This window comes from Seriola dumerili, unplaced genomic scaffold, assembly GCF_002260705.1.
Source record: "Seriola dumerili isolate Sdu_G_001 unplaced genomic scaffold, Sdu_1.0 BDQW01001892.1, whole genome shotgun sequence".
NCBI lineage: Eukaryota > Metazoa > Chordata > Actinopteri > Carangiformes > Carangidae > Seriola > Seriola dumerili.
This window is the reverse complement of record NW_019176147.1, coordinates 727,390-749,062: the sequence shown is the minus strand read 5'-3', so window position 1 is coordinate 749,062 and position 21,673 is coordinate 727,390. Positions and strand designations below refer to the sequence as shown.

The window sequence follows — 21,673 nt, the reverse complement described above, 5'->3', positions numbered from 1 at the left end:
CAGCTTAAATTTTAAAGTATGTGAGACACACCTATATGTGATTTCAGCAGGTGTTCATGTATCACTAGTTCAACTGATCCTGTCTTCAAAACGCTGTTGGCATGATCAGAAATGAACCCTAGCTTACACCCCATATTTTCATAAAGTATGTCAAAGCAGTTGTAAACATCTGTAGCGGCCACGTCTCCCAATGACTGCCAGTGTGATCAAAGTTCCCAGTTTAATAGAAATGTAAAAATGGAATAGCATATCCAAGTTATCCTTCAGCTTATCTTTTGAAGTTTATTATTTTATTGGGGAACTTGGCAGCTCCAGCTCTGTGTGTGAATACATGCACAACAACTGGTGTAAGGACTCTAAAATAACTGGAAGACACTGTTCCCCTTATCTGTAATATTGTAAGCTCAGGTGAAGGCCATTCTACCTGCCGTGAGAATTTACTGTTATGATTATTACGGTTATGTACATCTCACCACTGGCAAATGGTGGGCTAGCACTGGTTGAGCTACAGCTACATAAAACAGCAACAGAACACGTTTTCATATGTGGTTTTTATTATTGCTGCAGACTGTAACCGGGTTGACCTCAAGCATGTTCAGACAGTGAAATGCAGACACAGAGGCAGAATGCTGGTTTACAGGGTGATTTATTGGGTAATACTTTATAATAACGTGCAGTCAGAAGTCACTTATTGTTAACGATGAAATAATCATTCCAAAACATTGATAGAAGCTTGTCAATGATTAGTAAGTGTGTTAACATGTCACAAATCTGTTAGAAGTCATCCATAAACTTTTAGTAAATCATAAAACAATCAATAACAAATCAGTGAATAGCAAGTGGTTGATATATTATGAATCACTTACAAGTCATTCAAAGATTTGATATTTCACAAATCTATTCTGAGTCTAATTGTAATTGTTTCTCTATACGAATTGGTTAATCAAATAATGCAAAATTAGTAATTAGTGAATAAATGTGAAAGATATCACATTCAGTGAGCTTCAGGAAGCTCATGAGGCTCACATAAGGACTGATATAAGGTTAGAGGTTCTTCAACTTAGAAAAAGAAACCAACATATTTAGACTTTTTTTTTTTTTTGCTAATTCATCGATATGAACCCTCAGGAATTTGGTGGAGAAAAGTAAGATTGTAGAGTTCCCTTTACTGGCTGTGAAGTTTCTTCTACTTCTAAATAAAGAACCCAGTGGATTGTCTGAGATGTTTCGTCTGGCTGTGACTGGATCCGTCCACCACCTGTAGTGCCTCACTTCTAACAGCAGAGGGCAGCACTGTCACATGTTGATTATTTTATCCATCACTCACGTCTTCAAAGTTGAATTCATGAAGTTCCAGTGGAGGTAAAACAAAAGATGAGAGAGGAGTTTTAGTTTAAGTAAAAATACATATTCATGAGACAACATAAAGCCACATTAGCTATGGTGGAACAGGAGCTGATAATTATTTGCATAATTATTATGATTACTGTCATTTTCAGGCCATTTTCCCTCACAACCCCTGCCATGGGTTGTCTTGTCCTCAGTTACTGCTTCTGTTTTGTTTCCCTTCAGGTCCTGGGAGGCGGAGTTACCGTACACCTGGGTGCACCTGGTCACGCCACCCAGAATGCATTTAAGACCATCTACCCCCCCTTGTTTTCCTCTCACTCCATCCCTGGATCTCCCTCTTGCACCACATTGTTTCTTTTGTTTGCATCCACTCACCAACTCTACTAACTAGCCATTTCACATATATTCAGTTATTGTATTTGGTATTATTGTATTGTATTGTATTATTTCAAGTTAAATAGTGTTTATTTCCCTCCGTTTGTCAAGGCCTAAGAGCTGCTTTGTGACAAACTGGGGGCTCATCATTTGAAGGAGTAACTAGTACTAATTGTTTCATAGTTTTCCATGCAGGTGGGCAGAGAGGATGTATTTGATGTTTGTGTTGATAGGATTTGTCACAACGCGGCTCTTAGGCCATGATTTACCTTGAAGTGAAGAATACATAAAATACCAAACACAACAACTAAATATATGACATGGGCAGACAGGTTCAGTGATGTTGTGGATGCATGAAAAGGTGGTGTTTGTACGGTGCAACATAAAAGTACGACCACACCAAAGAAACAACATCAAATGCATTCTGGGTGGACTGGCCAGGTGCACCCAGGTGTACTGACGCCAACTCCGCCTCCCAGGACCCGAAGGGAAACAAAACAGAAGCAGCAACCGAGGACAAGACAGTCAGAGCGCCGTCACAATATACTGACAGTAATTTCAAGGTAAATCCTTCATATAAACATCAAGGCACCTGGAACAAATGTGAGCGTTTCATCCCAGAAGCAGAATATGAGACTTAACAACTCATAACAGGGTTTTTATAGAATTGTGAAAAAGATTTCTAGACACTGATGGTTTATTGTAGTGTAAGTTTTAATATTCCTTTGGAAAGTAGAGGATTGTTTTATTATTTTTCCTAATTAAAAAAAAACATCACAGTGCAAACAATAAAGATAGAGCATTTTAGTAAAATAGAACAAATTCAAACATATCCCCTGAGATATTTGTTTAAAGGGTAATTACCGAAAAATTAATTCCTTTAAACCAATCACAATAAATGTAGATGTGTCATGGTAAAGCATTACCATTCTGACTTTGAGAAGAAAATAAGCTAAGCTAAGAAAGATGGTAGATTGGAGTTAGGGTAAAATAGCACATCAAATGAGAAGGCCCCAGGAAACGAGGCTTGTGGGAGATGTGGTTTTGCATTGATTAACATTTTCTAAATTTTTTTTACAGTAATTATACAAAATAAACATCTGGTTTGCCGCAGATATACTGTATACATATATATATATATATATATATATATATATATATCGTGCAGCAGGTAACTGCACATTTCAGGGAAATCTTTCAAATGTGGATACAAATTCTAAACTTGGCACAATTTATCCTAGCGCTAGTAAGTTAGCCTAGCGAGCTAATGTTAAGACAAGTAAACAAGTAGACTGTCTTACAGAACCTTTGGTACGTCCTTCATCATAAAAGGTTTGTAAACACATTGTGTTTTGTGCAGAGGAAATGTAAGAGTTGTGATTTGACATCCTCAGACTCTAAAACATCAGATTAAATGGAAATCTGTCTCGTGGGTAAAATTCTGTGGTAAAATATGTGTTTCCCTGTGCCAGAAATGGTGGCCATCTTTAAATTTTAAAATTTCAAGTGGCTAATGGGATTTTAAAAATTAAAGGCCTCCATAAACATCCAGTACCATACAGTACAGTAACTTTGGTGCTTGTATCCACATTTAAATCTGCTGCACTAACACAGTTTCATCCTGGTGGGGTTTGGATCCAAAGAGAGCCTATAAAAAATCCTGAAGCGGGACATTAACTAACACAAGAATGTGCACAATATACTGTCGAGTCGTGTGCGACGTCCTGAGACCTGTGTGTGTCTGCACAGCACCTGAGCGGAGGATACCTGAGACACCCAGTTTGTCCCGGGGAGATTAAACAGAGTGAGCGTCAGCCCGTGTTGTCGTGACACCAAACAGCCACACCTTGATAAATCTTCCAGAAAATATTTGAACAACCCCGAGGTGCATTTGACTTACACAGTCAGACACAGCTGACTGAACAGAACGTGTGTTCAAATAATCTAATCCTCCATATTTGCTCAAAGGATAAGACGAGTGTTTGTTCATGTTTTTTGTTTTTGTCAAGTAATTCCACAGAGAGACCAAACCAACAATGTGTCGGTCTGTCTCTCGTTACCTGCACACGTCCTCACTCTGTGTGTGGCCGCAGGTGCATCATCTATTAGTAGGAACTGATGAAGATGAATATCAGTAACAAATATCATCGGTCACAAATATATAATTCATTCTTTTTGTTTTTCATTTGTTTTACTCAAACGAGAGGATATAGTGCATTTGTCAGGGACTATTTTCGGCTGCGTGTGTGTGTTCATGTGTTTTTGGATGACAGTGATGCTCTTCAGCTGAGATATATCAGGCTTTTTGGATACACACACACACACACACACATAATATTTGCTTTGTCTTTTAAAGTTATAATCTGTAACTTTTCCACATTGACACAGGAGCATGCCGAACAGCATCACTGATGTTTGAAGCTAAACTGTTTTATTCAGTGTTTCTCCTGGTTTTAATCTCCTGGTGTGTTTGTTGTGGAGAGGAGGAAACCTCTGTGGATCATTCAGCTGATTCAGCTGGTGAAAACCTGCTGAACGTCTGGTTCTTGAGTTTTCAGAGAAACAGTCAGAACAAAGGTTAGCATCAGTCTCAGCTCCGACTCTTCCCTGAGTCTCTGTCCTCCGTACAGCGTCGCTCAGACTCTGACTTTAAATGTGAAGCTGCTTCGTTCAGTGTTTTAAACTGGGAGGAGACAACAATTCCCATGATCCCACGCTGTTTCATGACGCCACCCAATGTCATCTTTTGTTATTGTTTTGATTGAGAGACCCCTAGACGCAGACGTTACAGACTACAGATCAGTCTCCATGACGACCAGGTTACTCCCACCTTTGGTTCTACGTATAAACAAAAACACCATTTCAGATCAGCGTTTAGTAAGTCAGTGTTGTGGTTTATTGGTGAGTCTTCAGCTCTCACTGTCACTCGTCAGACACCGTACCTTTAAGACACTAAAGACACACAAACACACACACACACACACACACATACTTATACACACCACAGCAGCGCTCACAATCCTCCCCGCCTCCTGAAACAACATGGAGGGAGTGAAGACAGTAGTGTTACCGGTGTTACAGGAGGCTCCGACACAAACACTCTGTATTAAAGCTGCTAACAGGAAACACTGTGTGAAGACATTCGCTGTCTTTGTCTTTATATTCGGCTTTTTAACAATGAAAAGGACATTAAAACTGTATCAGAGATTCAAGGAGGAGAAACGAGGACGGTGCAAATGCTTGTAACTGACGTGTGTACGAGTGAACTTCGGCTCAAACTGCTGCTGAACAAACACAAGAAGTGAAACGTCAACATTTTACATGACAGGCTGTTTGTGACCTCCTTTCCAGTTTGATGTATACAGCACATGTGAAGTGAAGGTGTGTGTGTGTGTGTGTGTGTGTGTGTGTGTGTGTGTGTGTGTGTGTGTGTGTGTGTGTGTGTGTGTGTGTGTGTTCTGTGGTTCATGTTTCCTCTTGTTTTGACTGTATCGGTCTACTATCATCTGATCAGGACACTCACACACACACATAAACACACACACACACACACACACACACACATAAACACATGAAGCACAGGGTGAAGGTGTGTTATCAATAGCTTCTTTGTCCACCTTCAGTCTGCAGCTCGTCAACAACATCAACCTTCCTTCTCTTCTTTCTCTTTCTGTTCCTCTCTTCCCGCCTCGTCTTTCTTCTCTCCTGAAATGAAAGATATACGGATACATGAGAGTAAAAGGGGAAAGAGAAAGAGAAACCAGATGTTTTCTACAGCTGGGAGAAACTTCGGAAAGAGGGGAGGGAAGTTTTTATTGGTCCTGTAGTATTACAGCTTTTACGACTTACCTCAGAGCGGAAATATTTAAACTGCAGACAGAGTTACTCATGAGAAAAGTGCTGAAGCTGCTCTGTGACAGCGGAGGACCTGTCCGCCTGCAGGGCCATGAAAAACCACATGGTTTAATGAAAGCGAAGGGACCAGAGTAAAATGGCTTCCCACCTTTGTCTGAGAACAACAAAGGCCTAAAAGCTGCGACAGAGACGTCGTACGATGCTGAAACCTCACGGTGAAAAGCTTCACGTTGCAATGTGATAAAAGCTTTACGACTTCTTTCAGCAGGGACGAACCAAACATCGTTATAAAACATCATCTGCAGATACCAGCTGTTATTATATATAATGTGGTAAAAATGTGACTGAGCTGCAGTTGAACCTCCGGCTCCCTCTCACAGCTCTCTGGTCTCAGGTGGGTTTGAGCCGGTGGGACCGGATCAGTGTCCACTTACAGTGCAAATAATAGCCCTCTGTTCTCCTGCCCTCCCTCTCCTCCTCCTTCATCACTCTGGCTCTCTCACCTCCCTTCACCACAGTGCCCCTCTATTTCCTGCCTCTCAACAACTCTGTTCCTCCACTTCTTCCTCCACAGTCTTCCTCTTACTCTCACCCCTCTGGCCCTTGAATGTGAACTGTGCTGCAGTCGGTTCTTTGTCACCGAGAATGTGAAAAACACACCAGACTTTCACAATAAAAGAACTTAATTTCAAATAAATCCTGGAAACCAAACAACTGTATTAGTTGTCATGTGATCGTAACTTCTAAAATAATCCGACTGCATTAAAACATCCACGAAGAGGTCGTTTGTTTGAAGGGGAGCTGACACAGGAAGTTTATCATCATAAGGCGTGCACCCTTGAAAACCCCATTCGGTTTAATAAAAAGATGCTACTGTGTTGCATTATGGGAAATGTAGGATCCGGTTCTCGCCTATGAGCCTCTCCATTAAATCCTACTTGTGGCTGTGTCCCAATTCTAGGGGGCGTGGTCTGCGAAGGTGTGGCCCTTCATACGACTCACATCTGACGGTGTAATCCTCGGGCTCTCTGTCAGTGCTGTTTGCTGTCGTTTACCGGCGCACAATGAATCTTGGGATAGGTTGAACCCTATATAAACTCTATACCGTGTTGCATTATGGGAAATGTAGGATCCAGCTGTTTTAGCCTCTTTTTTGGTTTGCAGATTAATTGTTCCTCCCGTGTATCAAAGCTGATCGATGGTTTTCAGCTCTTTGCTCAGCTGTTCTTTGACGTGACGTGTAAAAATAAACACAAACATTTAATTTCCCCAGAGATTCAGAACTCGTCTCGGGTCTCTTGTGTCCTCATTAGTTCAAAGCTCGGACTCTGACTATAAAAGTCTCATTTGTCTTTGTCTTTCATTTGGTTGTTCCGTCTGAGCTCAAAAAGTTCTGCCCTGTCGTCCTGCTGCAGCCCTGCTGAGCTAAATCTGGTGCCCCCCCCCCCATGCACCACATGCTGGATATAGGCTATTCCCAGATTAACAACTGAACTGGGTTAGTTCTTCCAGGGCTTGATCCATTATACTATGGTTTCAGAAAACCCAAAAACCTCAGGGAAAGCTTCCATTAAGAGTCTGTCCCGCGGGAGGGAGTGTGCTGAACTAAGAACACACAGAACAGTGTTTGTCAGTGTGTGGAGAAAATACTGGTCAGTTAAAGCTGCTCTAATCAATACTTTTATATCAACAATGTCTCTGCAGTTTCCCGCTCTTTCTGGAGCGTCTTATCCACCGAACAGCAGGCAGAGTTTGCACCTACTGGACACAGTGGAGCATTCAGCAGCTAAAGAGCCAGATATTTCCCACAGGAGTTAGTGAAGGCCAAAACAGAGAGGGAATATTGGATCTATATTTACCACATGGTGACAAAATGGCCTAAAAATGAGGCTAATTTGCTCTGTATCTCTATCTGTGAGTATTCGCTGACAAAACTCAACTAATGCTGCTGTAAAGATCCAGAATCATATACACACATATTTGGTTCCCACAAGGGTAAGTGGGCTAATGTTCTGTTTTACCCTTTTCCCACCAAAATTAGCTGGTATAAGAAAGCAGGTACAAACCTAACCTCAAGATAACGGAGCATCTGTAATGAGACGCTTCGATCGGTGAGCGTGTGTTTTTAAAACTGATTTCGGGGCTGCAGCTTCACTCTTTCATCACAGAGCGAAGTGTAGCTGCAGTGTTTCTGGGTTTAGGTGACAGGTGTGTCTACATTGGGTGTGTCTGTTACCTTCAATACTCGTATCTGTAGGTCCCATTGTTCCTCTGAGTTGGAGGTGGTGAATGACAGTCACTGGAAGGCAGCGCGAACTGTCCGGTCACTGAGTGGCTGGGTGGGACGGAAGTTGTCACCCAGCAGCCCGTCATTCCCCTCCAGCAGCTCGGCCCCTTTAACGTGGGACCGCAGCCTCCGAAACTCCTCGATCTGCAGAGACACAAGTGGAGAGACTGACTTTCAGAGGCTGAACTGGGTCACAGCTCCAGATCTCAACATGCAAACTGACTGTCACTGAGCTGAAGTGACTAATATTAAATATTAGTATATTAAAACATCCAGTGCTTTTTACAGTGAATTATCCAGTCTAACATAAGGTGACAACATGGTTGCTTTGGCTTTGCACATCTTTTAAGTACTACTTATGACTTCAAATATTTGCTCAACACTCAGGGTTTCCTCCGGCTGTGAAACGCTCAGGTGATAAAGCTTTCAGGGCTGAGGGAGAAGAGGCTTCCTGAATACACAAGAGGAGCTGGGACAAAGAAAGGCTTGATAAAGATATGACAACAGTGTGGGAATGACATAGAGGACACTCAGTGACTACATGCGGATATATGTGGATCTAAATCGATAGAACAAAGACACACCAGACATATTCACAACATGTACAGAAACTGAGGGCTTATTGTTTCACTATTTAGTAATGCAGAAAGATTAAAATGTTCTGGATAGAGGTGAGAGTTATAATCGAAAAGATAATTTCAAAACTAATTCTTTCTGTCTGGTTTATCAGTCCCTCCAGGATCTGGCAATTGTTGCAGCTAAAACACCAGATTTTTTTTTCGTAAAAGTTGCAATGTTTTAAGACATTTCTTGCAATGAAACTGCGAGAGAAAATAGAAATTGCAAAAAGAACAACTTGTTCCAGTGAGAATAAATCCAGGTCAGTGCATTTATTTTAAAACTGCAGATACAATCACCTTGACACACGTGCGCTGTGTGGTGGCTGGTTACATCAGCCAAAACAAACATGACGGCAGGTCCTGTGCCGAGTGTCATGCTGTTGGCTCGGCGATGGAAGATTTACAGCCCAGTCTCTGAGTGCAAACCTTATAAACATAGCAACTGTTGAATGAAATACACAGTTGAATACTTGCATGCACTCTTTCACTGTGCACACACACTCTTGGTCTTTTAGCAGGCAATAATAGCCGGATGTTTGAGGTGTGTATTGTAGGTAAGCAGGACCTGCTGTTTTAAAGCACTTTCAGCTGTGTTCACTCAGCAGCGCCGTCACAAAACAAGCTCCTACAAGTTTTAATTTGTTTTCTGTTGCTCACTTTTCCAAAATCTGAATGTTCTACTGTGAAGGGCGACGCAGAGAGAGAGAGAGAGAGAGAGAGAGAGAGAGAGATGTGAGGCACAGATGCTGCTCGAGCTGAGAGGGAAAGGTGCATGCCACTGATCTAAAAACAACAGGAAGTTAGTTGTTGTGGTGGTTTGGTTGCTGAGTGGCACAAACAGTCAGAGCTGCAGCAGCGGCTGTGACACACAAACTAATGAGCTATTATACTACTCAATTAACTTAACTGGAGAAGCCGACGGTAACATAAAGCTGTAGGGTAAGTGTGCTTCTAGATTTTATGTTTTTATTCTTTTACATTAGCGTGCGTGTTCTGTTACGTAACTGGAGCGAGGTGCATCAGATGGAACTGAAATGGTTAAAATTTACACTGATTTTAAATTGTTAGAGCAGTGGTTACCAACCTGGTGGGCCGCGAAGGTATTGCAAGTGGGCTGCCAAATCATTCGCAATTTTGGTGAAGCAACGTAATTATAAATAAAATGTAAAAAAAAAAAAAAATCAAATATATAAAATAATATAAATATATATATATATATATATATATATATATATATGAAATGATCTTTAAAAACATCAAAAGCTTCAATATTATCACGGTTATCACTGCGATAAGCTAACGATAGGAACTTTTATCTTGTTTCCGGCTGGAACACATCATATACTTGTTTGCTAATCAACATGGCTACCGAGCTGGTTAGCAACACGCTTCAAAACCAGAAACAAGCAAAGTGAGTTTGGAGACGTACGTCAAAGGTTTTGCGCCGGGACTGGTGTGATCGGTTCAACTGGCGGGAAACTGTGATGATTTTTTTAATTAAATTTGCAGAAAAGTTACGATGATTGAATGAAAATGAAAGATCGTGCAGGTTGAATCTGCGTTACCTCAGTTTTTTTTTTTAAGGCAATCAGTTTCTGCCTCAGTTTTTCAAACTACAGTCAGCTTGTCCGGGTTAGCGGTGTGTGTGGACACGGCCTGAGGCAGGAGGAGCGCCAGAAGTCTTTCTTCCTGTTGGCATTTCGAAGGGTCAGCGGGCCAGAGGACGGCACAGACGCCAGACTGAAGTAAATGTCAGAGGATTACCATCATCATCATCCTCTACAGCGACTCTCTCTGATGGTGAAGAGAGCCACCGGTCAGGCAAAGGTTGAATTAAAGTTCAGATCTATTAGAGGCCATGTGACGGGCTCATTGATTGGCAGTGGGTGTAAACGCTTCCTCTACTGCAGTGAATGTCAGAGAGCCACGGGTCAGTGGGGTCTTTAGGACTGTCAGCTATAATATTATTTATTTAATTTTTTTTTTTATAAAGGATTTAATAATTCATGAATAAATAATATAATTTGCTGCTTTTCCTATTAGCTAATTCGTTAGCTTCATCATTTAGCTTCTCCTGTTAGCCTGGTTAGGTGTCCAACCAATCAGAGAGCTTGTAACATCCCACGGCCAATTGGGATGGTTTAGCCTGTTTATTCATGAATTTATAAATGGTTTATTTAATGTAATGAGTGTTTTAAGCTGATTTTGTGAATCCATTTTTAAATCTTAAGGATTTATTGATGGATTAATTCCTGTTTTTAATCCTATTAAAATATCAAATTAAGGAAATGCTTTATTGCTTTTCCTGTGACATAGGTTAAAACATTCCTAACACTGAAGACAGTTGTACTTTATATTCATGTTTTACCTGCAGCTGTGAGATGGTGAGAGGGTAGCGGTACAAGATCCAGGTCACGTTTTCACTGCAAGGCGGGGTGGTCAGAGATCCTTCATATACCCAGTAGTCTCTCAGTAACGGGTCTAAGGGAAGATTAAACATTTCATTTAAAGACATGTATTTTCTTTTACGTCTCTGTAATCAAATGGTTTTTCTACTCACCAGGTAACAGAGTGTTGGGGTTGAAGCACGGGATTAATTTACTCTTCCCCTGAAGGAAATACAGCAACACAACAATAATTATTGTCCAGTTTAACGTCTGATGTTGATCTTCATCATGATGTAATCGTGGTCTCACCTTGTACTGTAGGTCCTGCAGAACTTCAGTGATGGCCTTCAGACCCAGATGCTCCTTACCAATCTGGTAAAATCACATGATTTTGAGATGGTGGTCAGAGGAGTCATCAGTGTATCTGATTAACGCCGGCCTCACGCCAAACGACTTTTCACAGATAAATATCCATCTCATCCTGATCGTTTGGTGTCAGGTGATCATCCGAGCCGTCTTCAGCCGTTCCAATAAAATCACACATGTTGAATATTATCATAAGTTTTTAGTCTTGGCTCACGCAAATAGTGACACTGTCGACTTCTCCAGCATCAAACAGGAAGCAGCAAACTGAGCTGATAGTGAGCGTGGAGGCGACTCCTGGGAGGTGCAAGAATCTGAGTCGTTTGGTGTGAGGCCGTCAGTAAATCAAGGGTTAACTGGATTCAGGGAAATTCATTTCAAAATAAAACCGGAAATCATAAATACAAAGTCCTGACACAGTGATTTCATTGGCAAATTATGACAATTACAATGTTATGTGACTGGATATGATGGGAAATAATCTCAGAGGAATGTGGTCATGCAAATCATGACCGTGCAAAATCCCCAGTCTCAGATGTGAGAGGGTATCAGACTTCTAGTGTCTTGTAGTGTGTGGTCGGCATAAGACAATGTTATCAGTGAGAGTCTTGAGGAAGTCAGCGGATCTTTGTTTATATCTCTTGTATCCTTACAGGACATAAACAGGAAGTCAAAACTGAAGAGGCCGTCAAATACAGGACGTGTGAGCTTGACGTGTTAAGACTGAGGTTCAGGAGGTGTTGAGGTAAAAGCCACTGTTGTTTCGTTGGGTGTGCTTTTCCTCAGCTGCCATGACTCAGACCTCTCTCTCAGAGGTTTTCTCTTTTCATTTGATTTGATTCACTCAATGGACATAAATCACTTTTAAAAGTTTTCCTGACGGGAAGCATGTGAGGGTCATTTTTCTAGGTGAGTCGTAATACAGAGGAATCAGGGAATTTCACAGGGTGGTTCAAGTTAATCTGGAATGAACCTGTTCACTCATTTAGAATAACAACTCTTACAACCCCCGCGAAGGAAAACACTTTAAGGCCACTGAAGGTTAATGTTGTTATTAATGTCGGCCGTGAAGGGGAAAACTACGGAAGCCGAGAAAGGCCATACTCACAAATATTTTTTTATCCCGTTATCTCGAGACAATGGGATAATTATTCTGTTAACTCGAGATAATGTCAACAAGATAATTATTCAATTATCTCGGGATAAAAGGGCTTTGTTTTCTCAAGATAACGGGATAATTATTCTAATTATAATGGCGTTATCATGAGATAATGGAGCTTTGTCATGTTGAAATAACAAGATAATTATTTTAGTCAGTTATTTGTCCCGAGATAATGGAGATCTGTTGGTTTTCTCAACGTAACAAATCTCATCAGGCCAACCATAAAACCCAGGGAACCATGATGGGAATAAGTCCTCCATGGGTCCCTTCATGAAGCCTGGATGTTTACCTGCACAAAAAGAGCTATGATGAGGACTCCGTTCTTCTTTGCCAGAGCGTCCTCCAAAGTGTTGAACAGGGTGCTGTTCCAGTGAATCAGATGAAGCTACGAAGAGAGACAACAGGACACAACTTATATTTGAGAGGCCATTGTTGTGAGCAGGTGGAGGGAACAGCAGTAGGTAAGAGTGTGAGGAACCAGCAGCTGGTGGCGACTGAAGCTTTCTGTATGGGCTCTTATGTCAGGTTAAAGTGAACGGAGAGAGAGAAGAGGGGGAAACCTCCCCCCAGATCAGACCAGACCACAGATCTGTACTCTGTCGTGGTATTTACAGCGTCTTACTGTCATATAGAAACTGTGGAAGTGGAATTATCTCTGAGCCGTTATCTTCCCACTCGACATTGATTTTGAGATTTGCAAATCTCTAAAATCTAATGTGTCTAATTAATTCAGGTTACATCCCTGTTTATCCAGTCGTGTAAAATAGTAACCATTTGTGTCTTTTTCCTGAGGTCACCACGCCCTTGACCTTTGACCTTTGGCCACCAAAATCTAATCAGTTCATCCTTGAGTCCTGGTGAATGTTTGTGCCAAATTTGAAGAAGTTCCTTTGAGGCGTTACGTAGATAATACGTCCACAAAGCCAAAAACCACGTTTTGTGTGGTCACCGCTCCGTCCCATTCTCGTGGACACGATATCTCAGTAACGCCTTGGAGGAACTGGCACAAACATTCACACAGACTTCACACAGCAATTATGACACAATTTCACACAAATGGTTAATATCTTATATGACTCAGGATAAACAGGGGTGTAATGTGAAACTAGTCTGAGTGGCTGAGGGATACAACCTAATTGCTTCTGTGTTTGGTGGTTAATTGTGTTTTTTATGTACTTTGGTGTGATTGTTTTTTTCTGGATGTTGAGTCATCTTTCTTGGCAGCCAGGTCGTTTGCCGAGACACCGTCCCCGTCTCTGGGACATGGAGTACGGGTGGTGCTGCAGCCCCACGATGGAGTAGGTGCTGTTGGCGGTATGAGAACAGGTGGGGCACGGAAACAGCTCGCATGCCTCTGGGCTGTGAGGACGCCAAGCTGAAGCATGTTCAGTCACTGCAGAGACAAGTGTTGGGTTCGAATACTGGATGTCTCTCTCTCTCTCTGTGTGTTAGGGATGAGGAGGTGTACGCCAACTCCGGGAGCATGAAGTGTTTTGAATGTGGATCACTTTTGCCCCTAGACATCATGCAGCAGGGTCTACTGTGAGGAGGGGAGTAACGGGCAGCGTAATGGAGTTGGAGCGTGAAGGGCTTTCTAAAATATTGAACGAAAAATGAAGTGGCATTGATCAAGGGGAGCGTATTTTTCTGGTTGGAGACTGTAACTGTTGGACTGATGTTACTCTAGACCGGACTGGAGAGGAGCCACACCTTCAGTCATCCTCTGCTTTGTCTCATGTTTTAAAGGAAACTGATGTGGTCGATGTGTGGAGGGATGAAACATCTGTCAGCTGCAGCCCGATTTCATTTATCTGGTTCTTTTACTGCTTGAGTTGTTAACTGTTGGATTCTCACTGTTGCTTTTACAGACCGTCATTTAGTTTCAATAGAGCTGCTTCTATCCTTCGCTGGAAAACCAAAATCATTTTGGCATTTTAACGTTTAATTATTACTTGATCTTAACTTTTGTGAGAATTTTTTATTGTTTTGGACTGTAATCAGTCTGTATTCAGTTTGTACAAATGAATATTTGTACCAAATTTCAAGAAGTTCCTTCAAGGTGTTAGGGAGATATCACGTTCACAAGGCCAAGACCGTGTTTTGTGAGCTTGCCACACCCATGACCTTTGACCTTTGACCCCCAAAATCTAATCAGTCCATCCTTGAGTCCTGGTGAATGTTTGTGCCAAATTTGAAGAAGTTCCATCAAGGCGTTACTGAGATATCCACAAGAATGAGACGGATGGACAGCCTGAAAACAATATGGCCGCCGCTCTAACTGTCGCTGGCGCGGAGGAATAAAAACAATAATTTAGTGTTGCATGGAGAATTCAGTCGGTTCTACGTCTTTTATGTTTGAACTTTGGACAGAGCCTGTTTCAGCTTGGACTAAATAAACAGACATGAAAGTGGCATCAAACTTCTCATATGAATTTTATAAGAAACAGTTGAACTGCTGTATTTCTTTAAGAACAGCTGGAGAAAGTTTCACATGAATTAAACCTCGATCAGTCCTTCTTTCAGGTGGAAACAGACTGTCACAACACAACCTGTGAAATTGTATTTTTTTTTAGCCTCACTAAACGTCTCCTGATGGTGAAAGTGTTTTGTGTTCAAGGACTCAACCAGCTGTGATGTTACAGTTGCTGAAGGTCGACCGACAACGCCAGAAGTTTTAAAATGTGTACACTGTATTTCTTTAGTCTAGTAGAGGCTGCAGGTCATGGCCTTATCTGTGTGTGTGTGTGTGTGTGTGTGTGTGTACTGTATACCTCCATGGGGAAAGCCTTGAAGTTGACAGTGTGCTCTGATCCTCTCTGGTTCTCTTTGCCCCAGTGGAATCGAACCTCATGAAGTTCATACTCGTGATCGCTAGGCAAAGGACCCCCGGTAACCACTGGCAACAGCGCAGGAAAGGCGTGGCATTGTGGGGAAGCAAAAACACAGGAAGCAGAGGACAGATCAAAGAAGTCGTGGTAAAAATGAAAGTGAGATAAAGGGATCATTTAGATGGATTTGACTAAACCTCAGTGACTAACAACTTGTTGTCATGTCTCCTGGGAGTTACCTGACTTGGACTTGAGAATGATGCGGACAGTGTGTCCATCGTTGATGACCTCACAGTCTCGACACACCACGTAGTTTGGTGATAAACCGACGTCTAGGAGGGACGGGTCGTACTGGGCCTCCCTGGAGTTTAGGTTAATTGGAGACTGGTACTCGCCATTGGCTGCTGGGAAATGGAGTCCCCACTCTACACCTATGGGTAGAAACAGGCAAAAGCACACACACACACACACACACACACACACACACAAAACACACATTACATATGTTGTACATGTCTATGTCTTTATTGAGCGGCTCTACACTATATACAATATAGTGTGCAGATACTTCAATTACAGTAAGTACATTCCACTACTCAGGGTTCGAATAAAGGGGGGGGGGGGCAACTAAGACGTTGACCCCCCCAAAAGGAGGTAAAAACAACAGTCCGGGAGGGGGTTGCAACATCTAAATATTTTTTTTTACCTGTAATTAATGCTATTACGATATATTTCCCGTATTCATGCTTGGAAGAATCCTGTGATACGATTGCAGACACCCCTAAATTGGACCGTTCCATTTCCTAACCCTGACGTCAGTGGCTCGCGTTGCGTCTGTGCCCCCGCGCGACAGTGACGGTGAATGTAAGTGTCAGTATCAAACTACCCAGTTGGTATAATACACTTTACGGTCTTACCTTCACAGTTTCTGAATTAGACTGTGTGAAGTATCTGTAGATGAACGCTGACGTTAACTTGTTTCTAACTTTAGCCTCAAGTTACAGTTTAGCTAACTAACGCTAGCTAGCTTATAGCGCCCGTTCATTTCTAATGTTAGCTTGTTATTTCATTAGCCGTATCTAATGTTAGCAAACACTGATGATCTGAGAGAAATTGTGACATCAATTAAGTTAATGTGTATTCCTGCCCTCCTTCTCAGGTTAACCTTTGTATATATTGGTATATATATACACATTAACTTAATTGATGTCAAAACTCATCTCACAGCACCAGTGTTTGCTAACATTAGATACTGCTAATGAAATGACATATATATATATATACTGTTCCTTTTGTCTCAGTAGTTAGTCACATGTTTTGTTCTGTCTTAACTTGTTTGTTTTGTTTGTTTCTTAAGTTAAAAATCTGTGGTTTTGAAATGATTTTTGGTCTACTTTTTCTGCATTTTCAGTCGTGCACTGTCTAACAAACTTTCAACAAGCTATATAGGTTTGTCTAATCTAAGTGAGACAGTAAAACTGAAAACTTTAACCTGGATGAAAATCTGTATTTAAGATTCATTAAACGTTAAAGTTCATTCCTGAACTGAAAAACCTGAAGAAGTAATTTAACATGATGAAGACCATGGAACCTCTGGAGAAAGCTATGAAGTGAACTTTAAGTTGTTTTTGTTTAAACAGTCAGTGAGTGCTTTAACTGTAACCTTGTTCTTTCCCCCAGTATTTGTTCCTCTAAAGGAACACATTTATATCGAGGCCAGTTCCTGTGTGTGTGTGTGTGTGTGTGTTTGTATTTAGATCATTCTGTCTAAAGTCTAGACTGAATTGGCCTTTTTAGTCCCTCTGCCCCTCCATTCATCCCCTATCTGCTTCCTCTCAGTCTGCAGTGCGTGAACAGGATTTCTTGCTGTGATTGTGAAAATGAATTTCAGAGACAGGAAGAGAAAGAATTATTGTATATGTATTTGTAAGAGACTAGTATCTTTAGTTTTGAAGTGGCTGAAAGCTGTTTCTAAGGTTTACAATGGCACAGTGCAGTGAAAGTGATACTAAAGGGTACACACTGTTCTAGATTCATTTCAGCTTTTTTCTGACCACAGTCACAGTGTGTTTGTAGGGCTGTGGGACTGGTTTACGTTGCTAAATCATATATTTATACTGACTATAGGGTTGACTGACACTGATTATGGTCAGTTAATGTGTTTGCCACCACACTGTTATGACTTCATCATAAAGAAAAACACAATTTAATTCTGCATTTAGCAAATGAACTCACAGCTAGCCTTTTAGCTTGTCAAGCTGTTGAGACGTAGCCCCAAACCACACCTAGGTTAGCATGTGGTTCTTAATGTATTTTCCCTTATAGAGTTATTTTTGTTGCTCTTTTTGAAAAGCTGAAACATGATTCTGGAGTTTCCTGTAAATATCCTGCTACTGTCATTTTTAACCAAGATACAACTCTTTGTGAAACCGGCCCCAGGTCTTCGTTTTACTCACCGATCAGTCTAATGTTCGTCAAACTGTTTCACAAAAATAAAGACTGACTCATTTTAAGCCAAAAACATTAGACACCTTTTCCCCAGGATAACTCAGGTCTGAGACCAATGTTACCATGGTAACAGTCATTGACACCCCCATGCTCGCCAGTAGCACCCAACAACAAAAAACAGGAAAACATGGCTCATAACTATAGAGTTGTTAGAGACCAAAATCTTCTTTTTATTGTTTCACTCTTTCTTGAATTGTTTTGTTTTAATTTACCCAGAATTCATTGTACCACAGTTCGACTTAAGATGGTCAAGATCTAAACTGCTTCTATTTCTCTTCTCTTCTCTCTTTCCCTGCTCCTCACCTGTGGAACGAGCTTCCTGAACACCTGAGATCTGCTGAAACTGTCAGCTCATTTCAATCAGGCCTTAAAACTGCTCACTAATAAATCACATACATAACTTCTAACATCTTTTTATTCTTGTGCATTTGCTTGTTGTTGATGTCTTTTATCACGACAGCACCTCTTTTAAAACGGTAAATCCTACTTTAATGTCATCTTTTCTTTGTCTCATTGTTTATTATTTATTATTATTACTATTTACTGTATTATATTTGTCTATCTATCTATATCTAACTAATGTTCTATTTTTTATGTATTTCGATACCTCTGGAAAGCGCTTGCCTTGTGTCTGAATGCTGCTGTATAAATAAACTCGCCTTGATACTGACTGATAGTTCACAGTGAGTTTGTATTAGAGCTGGTCCTTGCAGTGCCAGCACACTTTTTTTTTTTGGTAGGTGCAGAGAACCGAAACAATGAACTGAGAGCAGCAGAAAGCAACTGAAAGCTGTTTAAACTTGCAGCACAGGTTCGATTCTCAGTCATCAGACTATCCTCTCACAGCTGGTTCATTCATTTAATATAAACACTTCTTTATGTGTCTTTAAATTGAGTTGAACAAATGTGTATTTCTTTCAGGCAGGTGTGATGTATAGTAAATGTAATATGGAAAACATCAAGTAACAAGTAAAATGACACTATAATTGCAGGGATAACATTTCTACATCTCTTTCATATAAATTTCCAAGTAATATATTGTGAAAATAAATGAGCTGGATTCTTGTTTAGAAAAAGGCAGCAATGCAATCCTTGATTAAAGTGACTTTAATGTACGTACGTCATGTTTTCTTAAATCAGTGAAATATCAGGCAGATTGAGGAAAACTCTGAATCACTCAAATCAAATCAAATCAGATTGCACTGACTGACAACCTCTCCGTCGCTCCGCTCGTGGTCACGTCAAACCCGTGGACTGTTGCCTTGTCTGTCTGTTTTTCATTCATTTTTCATTTAAATAAAAAGGGCAACAGTGACCTGCTGCTTGCCAAATAGTGAGCCCACATTTCTCTGTACTGTTCAGCCTCGTATCTCATTGTTTTCTCCATCATCAGCGTTTGTACCTGCTGCTTCTTCTGTCTGTTCAGTCACTAGCAATGAACCACCGTCAGCATCTTAACAGTCAAAAAGATTCATCTGGCAGATCAAAATATCATATCAAATGACCAGATTCATGCCTTATTGTAAAGTATGAAACACATCATCATTTATTAATGAGTTACTATAAGGCTCCATTTACCAGTTATAAATAATATATGAATAATAGTAACTCATTAGTAAGATGAATGAATAGTAAGCATTAACTAGATCTTGCCAAATAGTGAGCATTCGTCAATGTATGAAAACCGTGTTGTAATTTGTTTATAATTCTTTATTTGTGATTCGTAAAGTGTTTAATATAAACCGTTTATAAATCCTTTATAAGGGCCGTCTTATTGTGAAGTGGCACCGGCACATCTGTCACTATTATTCCCTCAGCACATTCAGATTCAGAACCAGATGCAGATCACAGTAAATCATGGTGGAGCTGTGTCGTCTCGTAGCGCTTTAGTTGTGTTTAATAATAAGTATTTTTTATTACTGTGTCCTGTTTTTATTGTTACTTAACTGTTGCTTGTTGTTTCTCACATTGTAATCCACTAAAGTCTATTCTAATAAAGACCTCATCAACTTCTAGCACCACAAGTGTCCTGCAGAGAGACGTCACGATCTGTCCTGCAGCCGTGACAGAAGTAATCAATAAAAACATTTCGTTTTTTATTTATATTTAAAAATACTGAACATCTATATTTGCACGGTTTCCTCTGTTTAGCCTGTGTTTAGACACAAGGTCTCCACAGGACACCGGAGCCATACTTTAGTGTGTAATCTCTGCTTACAAACTGCCACACATCATTTAGTATACTTACAGTAAGAGTTACAGTTCAGTATCACAGTGCATCCTCAGTGCTCAGTAAAGGCAGCAATAAAAGGAAGACAGAGTGAGATAACACACATTAAACCAGCTTATCACATCACACATATCACATCATGTTTAAGGTAAACACAAGTTTCTTGTGTTTACCTTAAATATCTTGTTAATTAAAAAAAACTTTCTAAAAATGTTGAGATCATTATCTCGTTAATTCAGAAAAACGGAGCAGAATTTTTCTTTTTCCAGTGAATGCATTGCGCTTCTGTAAAGACCTGACATAACTGGCGCAGTTTAATAATCTTATGCTGCTTTTAAACACCTGTAAATGTCTTGGACAGTTGAAAAAGTATCAGGAACTATTGAATAAGGAAAATAAGGAGCTTTTCTTCCACGGTGAAACAATCAGCTCCAGGTGAATCTTCCCAGAATTCCCGGATGGCATCACATTCCTCCATCATCGTTTTCACGCACACAGACCGGCTCACTTGTCATGCAGAGTGTATTTATAAGGCGTAATGTTGTCTGTGCTGCTGGAGGAGTTCTGTCACGTCTGTGAAAAATAACCCTGATGATGTTAAAGCTTCTTGAACACGTCACCAACTGAAATCAAATTAACTTCAGATAGAAATTCTTTTACAGCAAAGGTGAAGTGCTAAAAGCAAACCAGAGCTGGACTCATTTATTACTCATTATCTATTGTTAATTGTCTTTATTGTCTCTTTTTAGACTGAACATCTGTATATTTTTAGCTAATTGTAGGATATTATCAGTTGTGTTTTATTACAATAATAAATATAATTACGTTATGCATGTAAAAGCCCAATTAGGGACCGGAGTCAAGAATTAACAACAGCTATAAACTCTTTATGCAACACATTAGGTTCATGCTTTGTTTTTTGAAACTATGATAAATTGCATTGTCCCTAAATAAAATAAAATAAACTATTAGTGTTATTTTCCCCCAGAAAGTCTGCGCTGTTTTGTGTTGCAGTAAACTGTGTCAGGGAAGCAAAACAACTCATGTCTTTTCTTTCACAGTGTAGCAACAGAAAACCAGCATCTATCGCATGTGTCAACACTGCAAACCTCCAGGGCCACACAGTAAATAAAAACCGCTCTAACGTGCATCCCCTCACACGCTGATGAAGACCTACGTACCTTCCTCGTAGCCCCAGTCCAGCTCATCCTTCCCCGGGTTATAATCCGACTCCTCATTCACGCTGTCGGCCATGGTGTTTGACAGTCTGCTCACTGTGGGTTGAAAACCAGTCTGTCCTCCCACTACACTCCCAGTCACACTGGTTTTGTCCATTCACTTGGACACAAAGCTGAAGTCTCTGCAGTCTGCTGGACGGATTCCCAGCCAAGAAACTACTTTGACTTTGCTCTTTGTCTTTTACTTTTTTTTCTCTCTCTCTCTCTTTTTCTCCCCGTTTCTTTCTTCTCTCGCTCTGTTTTCTTAACGTTATTCACTGCAGTGTGAAGCTCTCTGCCTCTCTCTTTTTCTTTTCTCTCAGTTGCTCCTCCTTCTCTCTCTCTCTCTCTCTCTCTCAGCTTTGCTCGGCTATTATCTCTCTCTCTCTTCCTCTCTGTCTTCCTCTCTTCTTCTCTCTCTCTCTCTCTGCAGGCTGCAGGTGTGCTTGCTCACAGTTTTTCTTTTTCCTTTTTCATGACTGAAAATAAAC

General features: G+C 40.7%; 1 protein-coding gene across 2 annotated transcripts; it reads right to left on the bottom strand.

Annotated features, from left to right (window-relative positions):
• Positions 1 to 4,612: 4,612 nt before the first annotated feature.
• Positions 4,613 to 21,436, bottom strand: ca8 (carbonic anhydrase 8). 2 transcript variants are annotated; one of them, XM_022768948.1, is made up of 9 exons: positions 21,147 to 21,436; positions 15,467 to 15,658; positions 15,171 to 15,295; positions 12,689 to 12,784; positions 11,184 to 11,246; positions 11,048 to 11,096; positions 10,856 to 10,968; positions 7,817 to 8,011; positions 4,613 to 5,430 (listed from the first exon to the last, which is right to left on the bottom strand). In XM_022768948.1, the coding sequence occupies exons 1-8, from the start codon at positions 21,298 to 21,300 to the stop codon at positions 7,877 to 7,879; spliced, it is 927 nt and encodes a 308-aa protein (XP_022624669.1). In that variant the 5' UTR covers positions 21,301 to 21,436; the 3' UTR covers positions 4,613 to 5,430; positions 7,817 to 7,876. The 2 variants fall into 2 exon arrangements, with proteins under 2 accessions (XP_022624669.1, XP_022624670.1); XM_022768949.1 differs by having other exon boundaries at positions 15,467 to 15,652.
• Positions 21,437 to 21,673: the final 237 nt, after the last annotated feature.

Coding starts and splice junctions, on each gene's coding strand:
- ca8 (XM_022768948.1), bottom strand. CDS start 21,300: ATGGACAAAACCAGTGTGACTGGGAGTGTAGTGGGAGGACAGACTGGT. Junction 12,785..15,170: donor TCAAGGCTTTCCCCATGGAG/GTATACAGTACA, acceptor CTCTCTTCGTAG/CTTCATCTGATTCACTGGAA. Junction 11,247..12,688: donor TCATAGCTCTTTTTGTGCAG/GTAAACATCCAG, acceptor TGATTTTACCAG/ATTGGTAAGGAGCATCTGGG.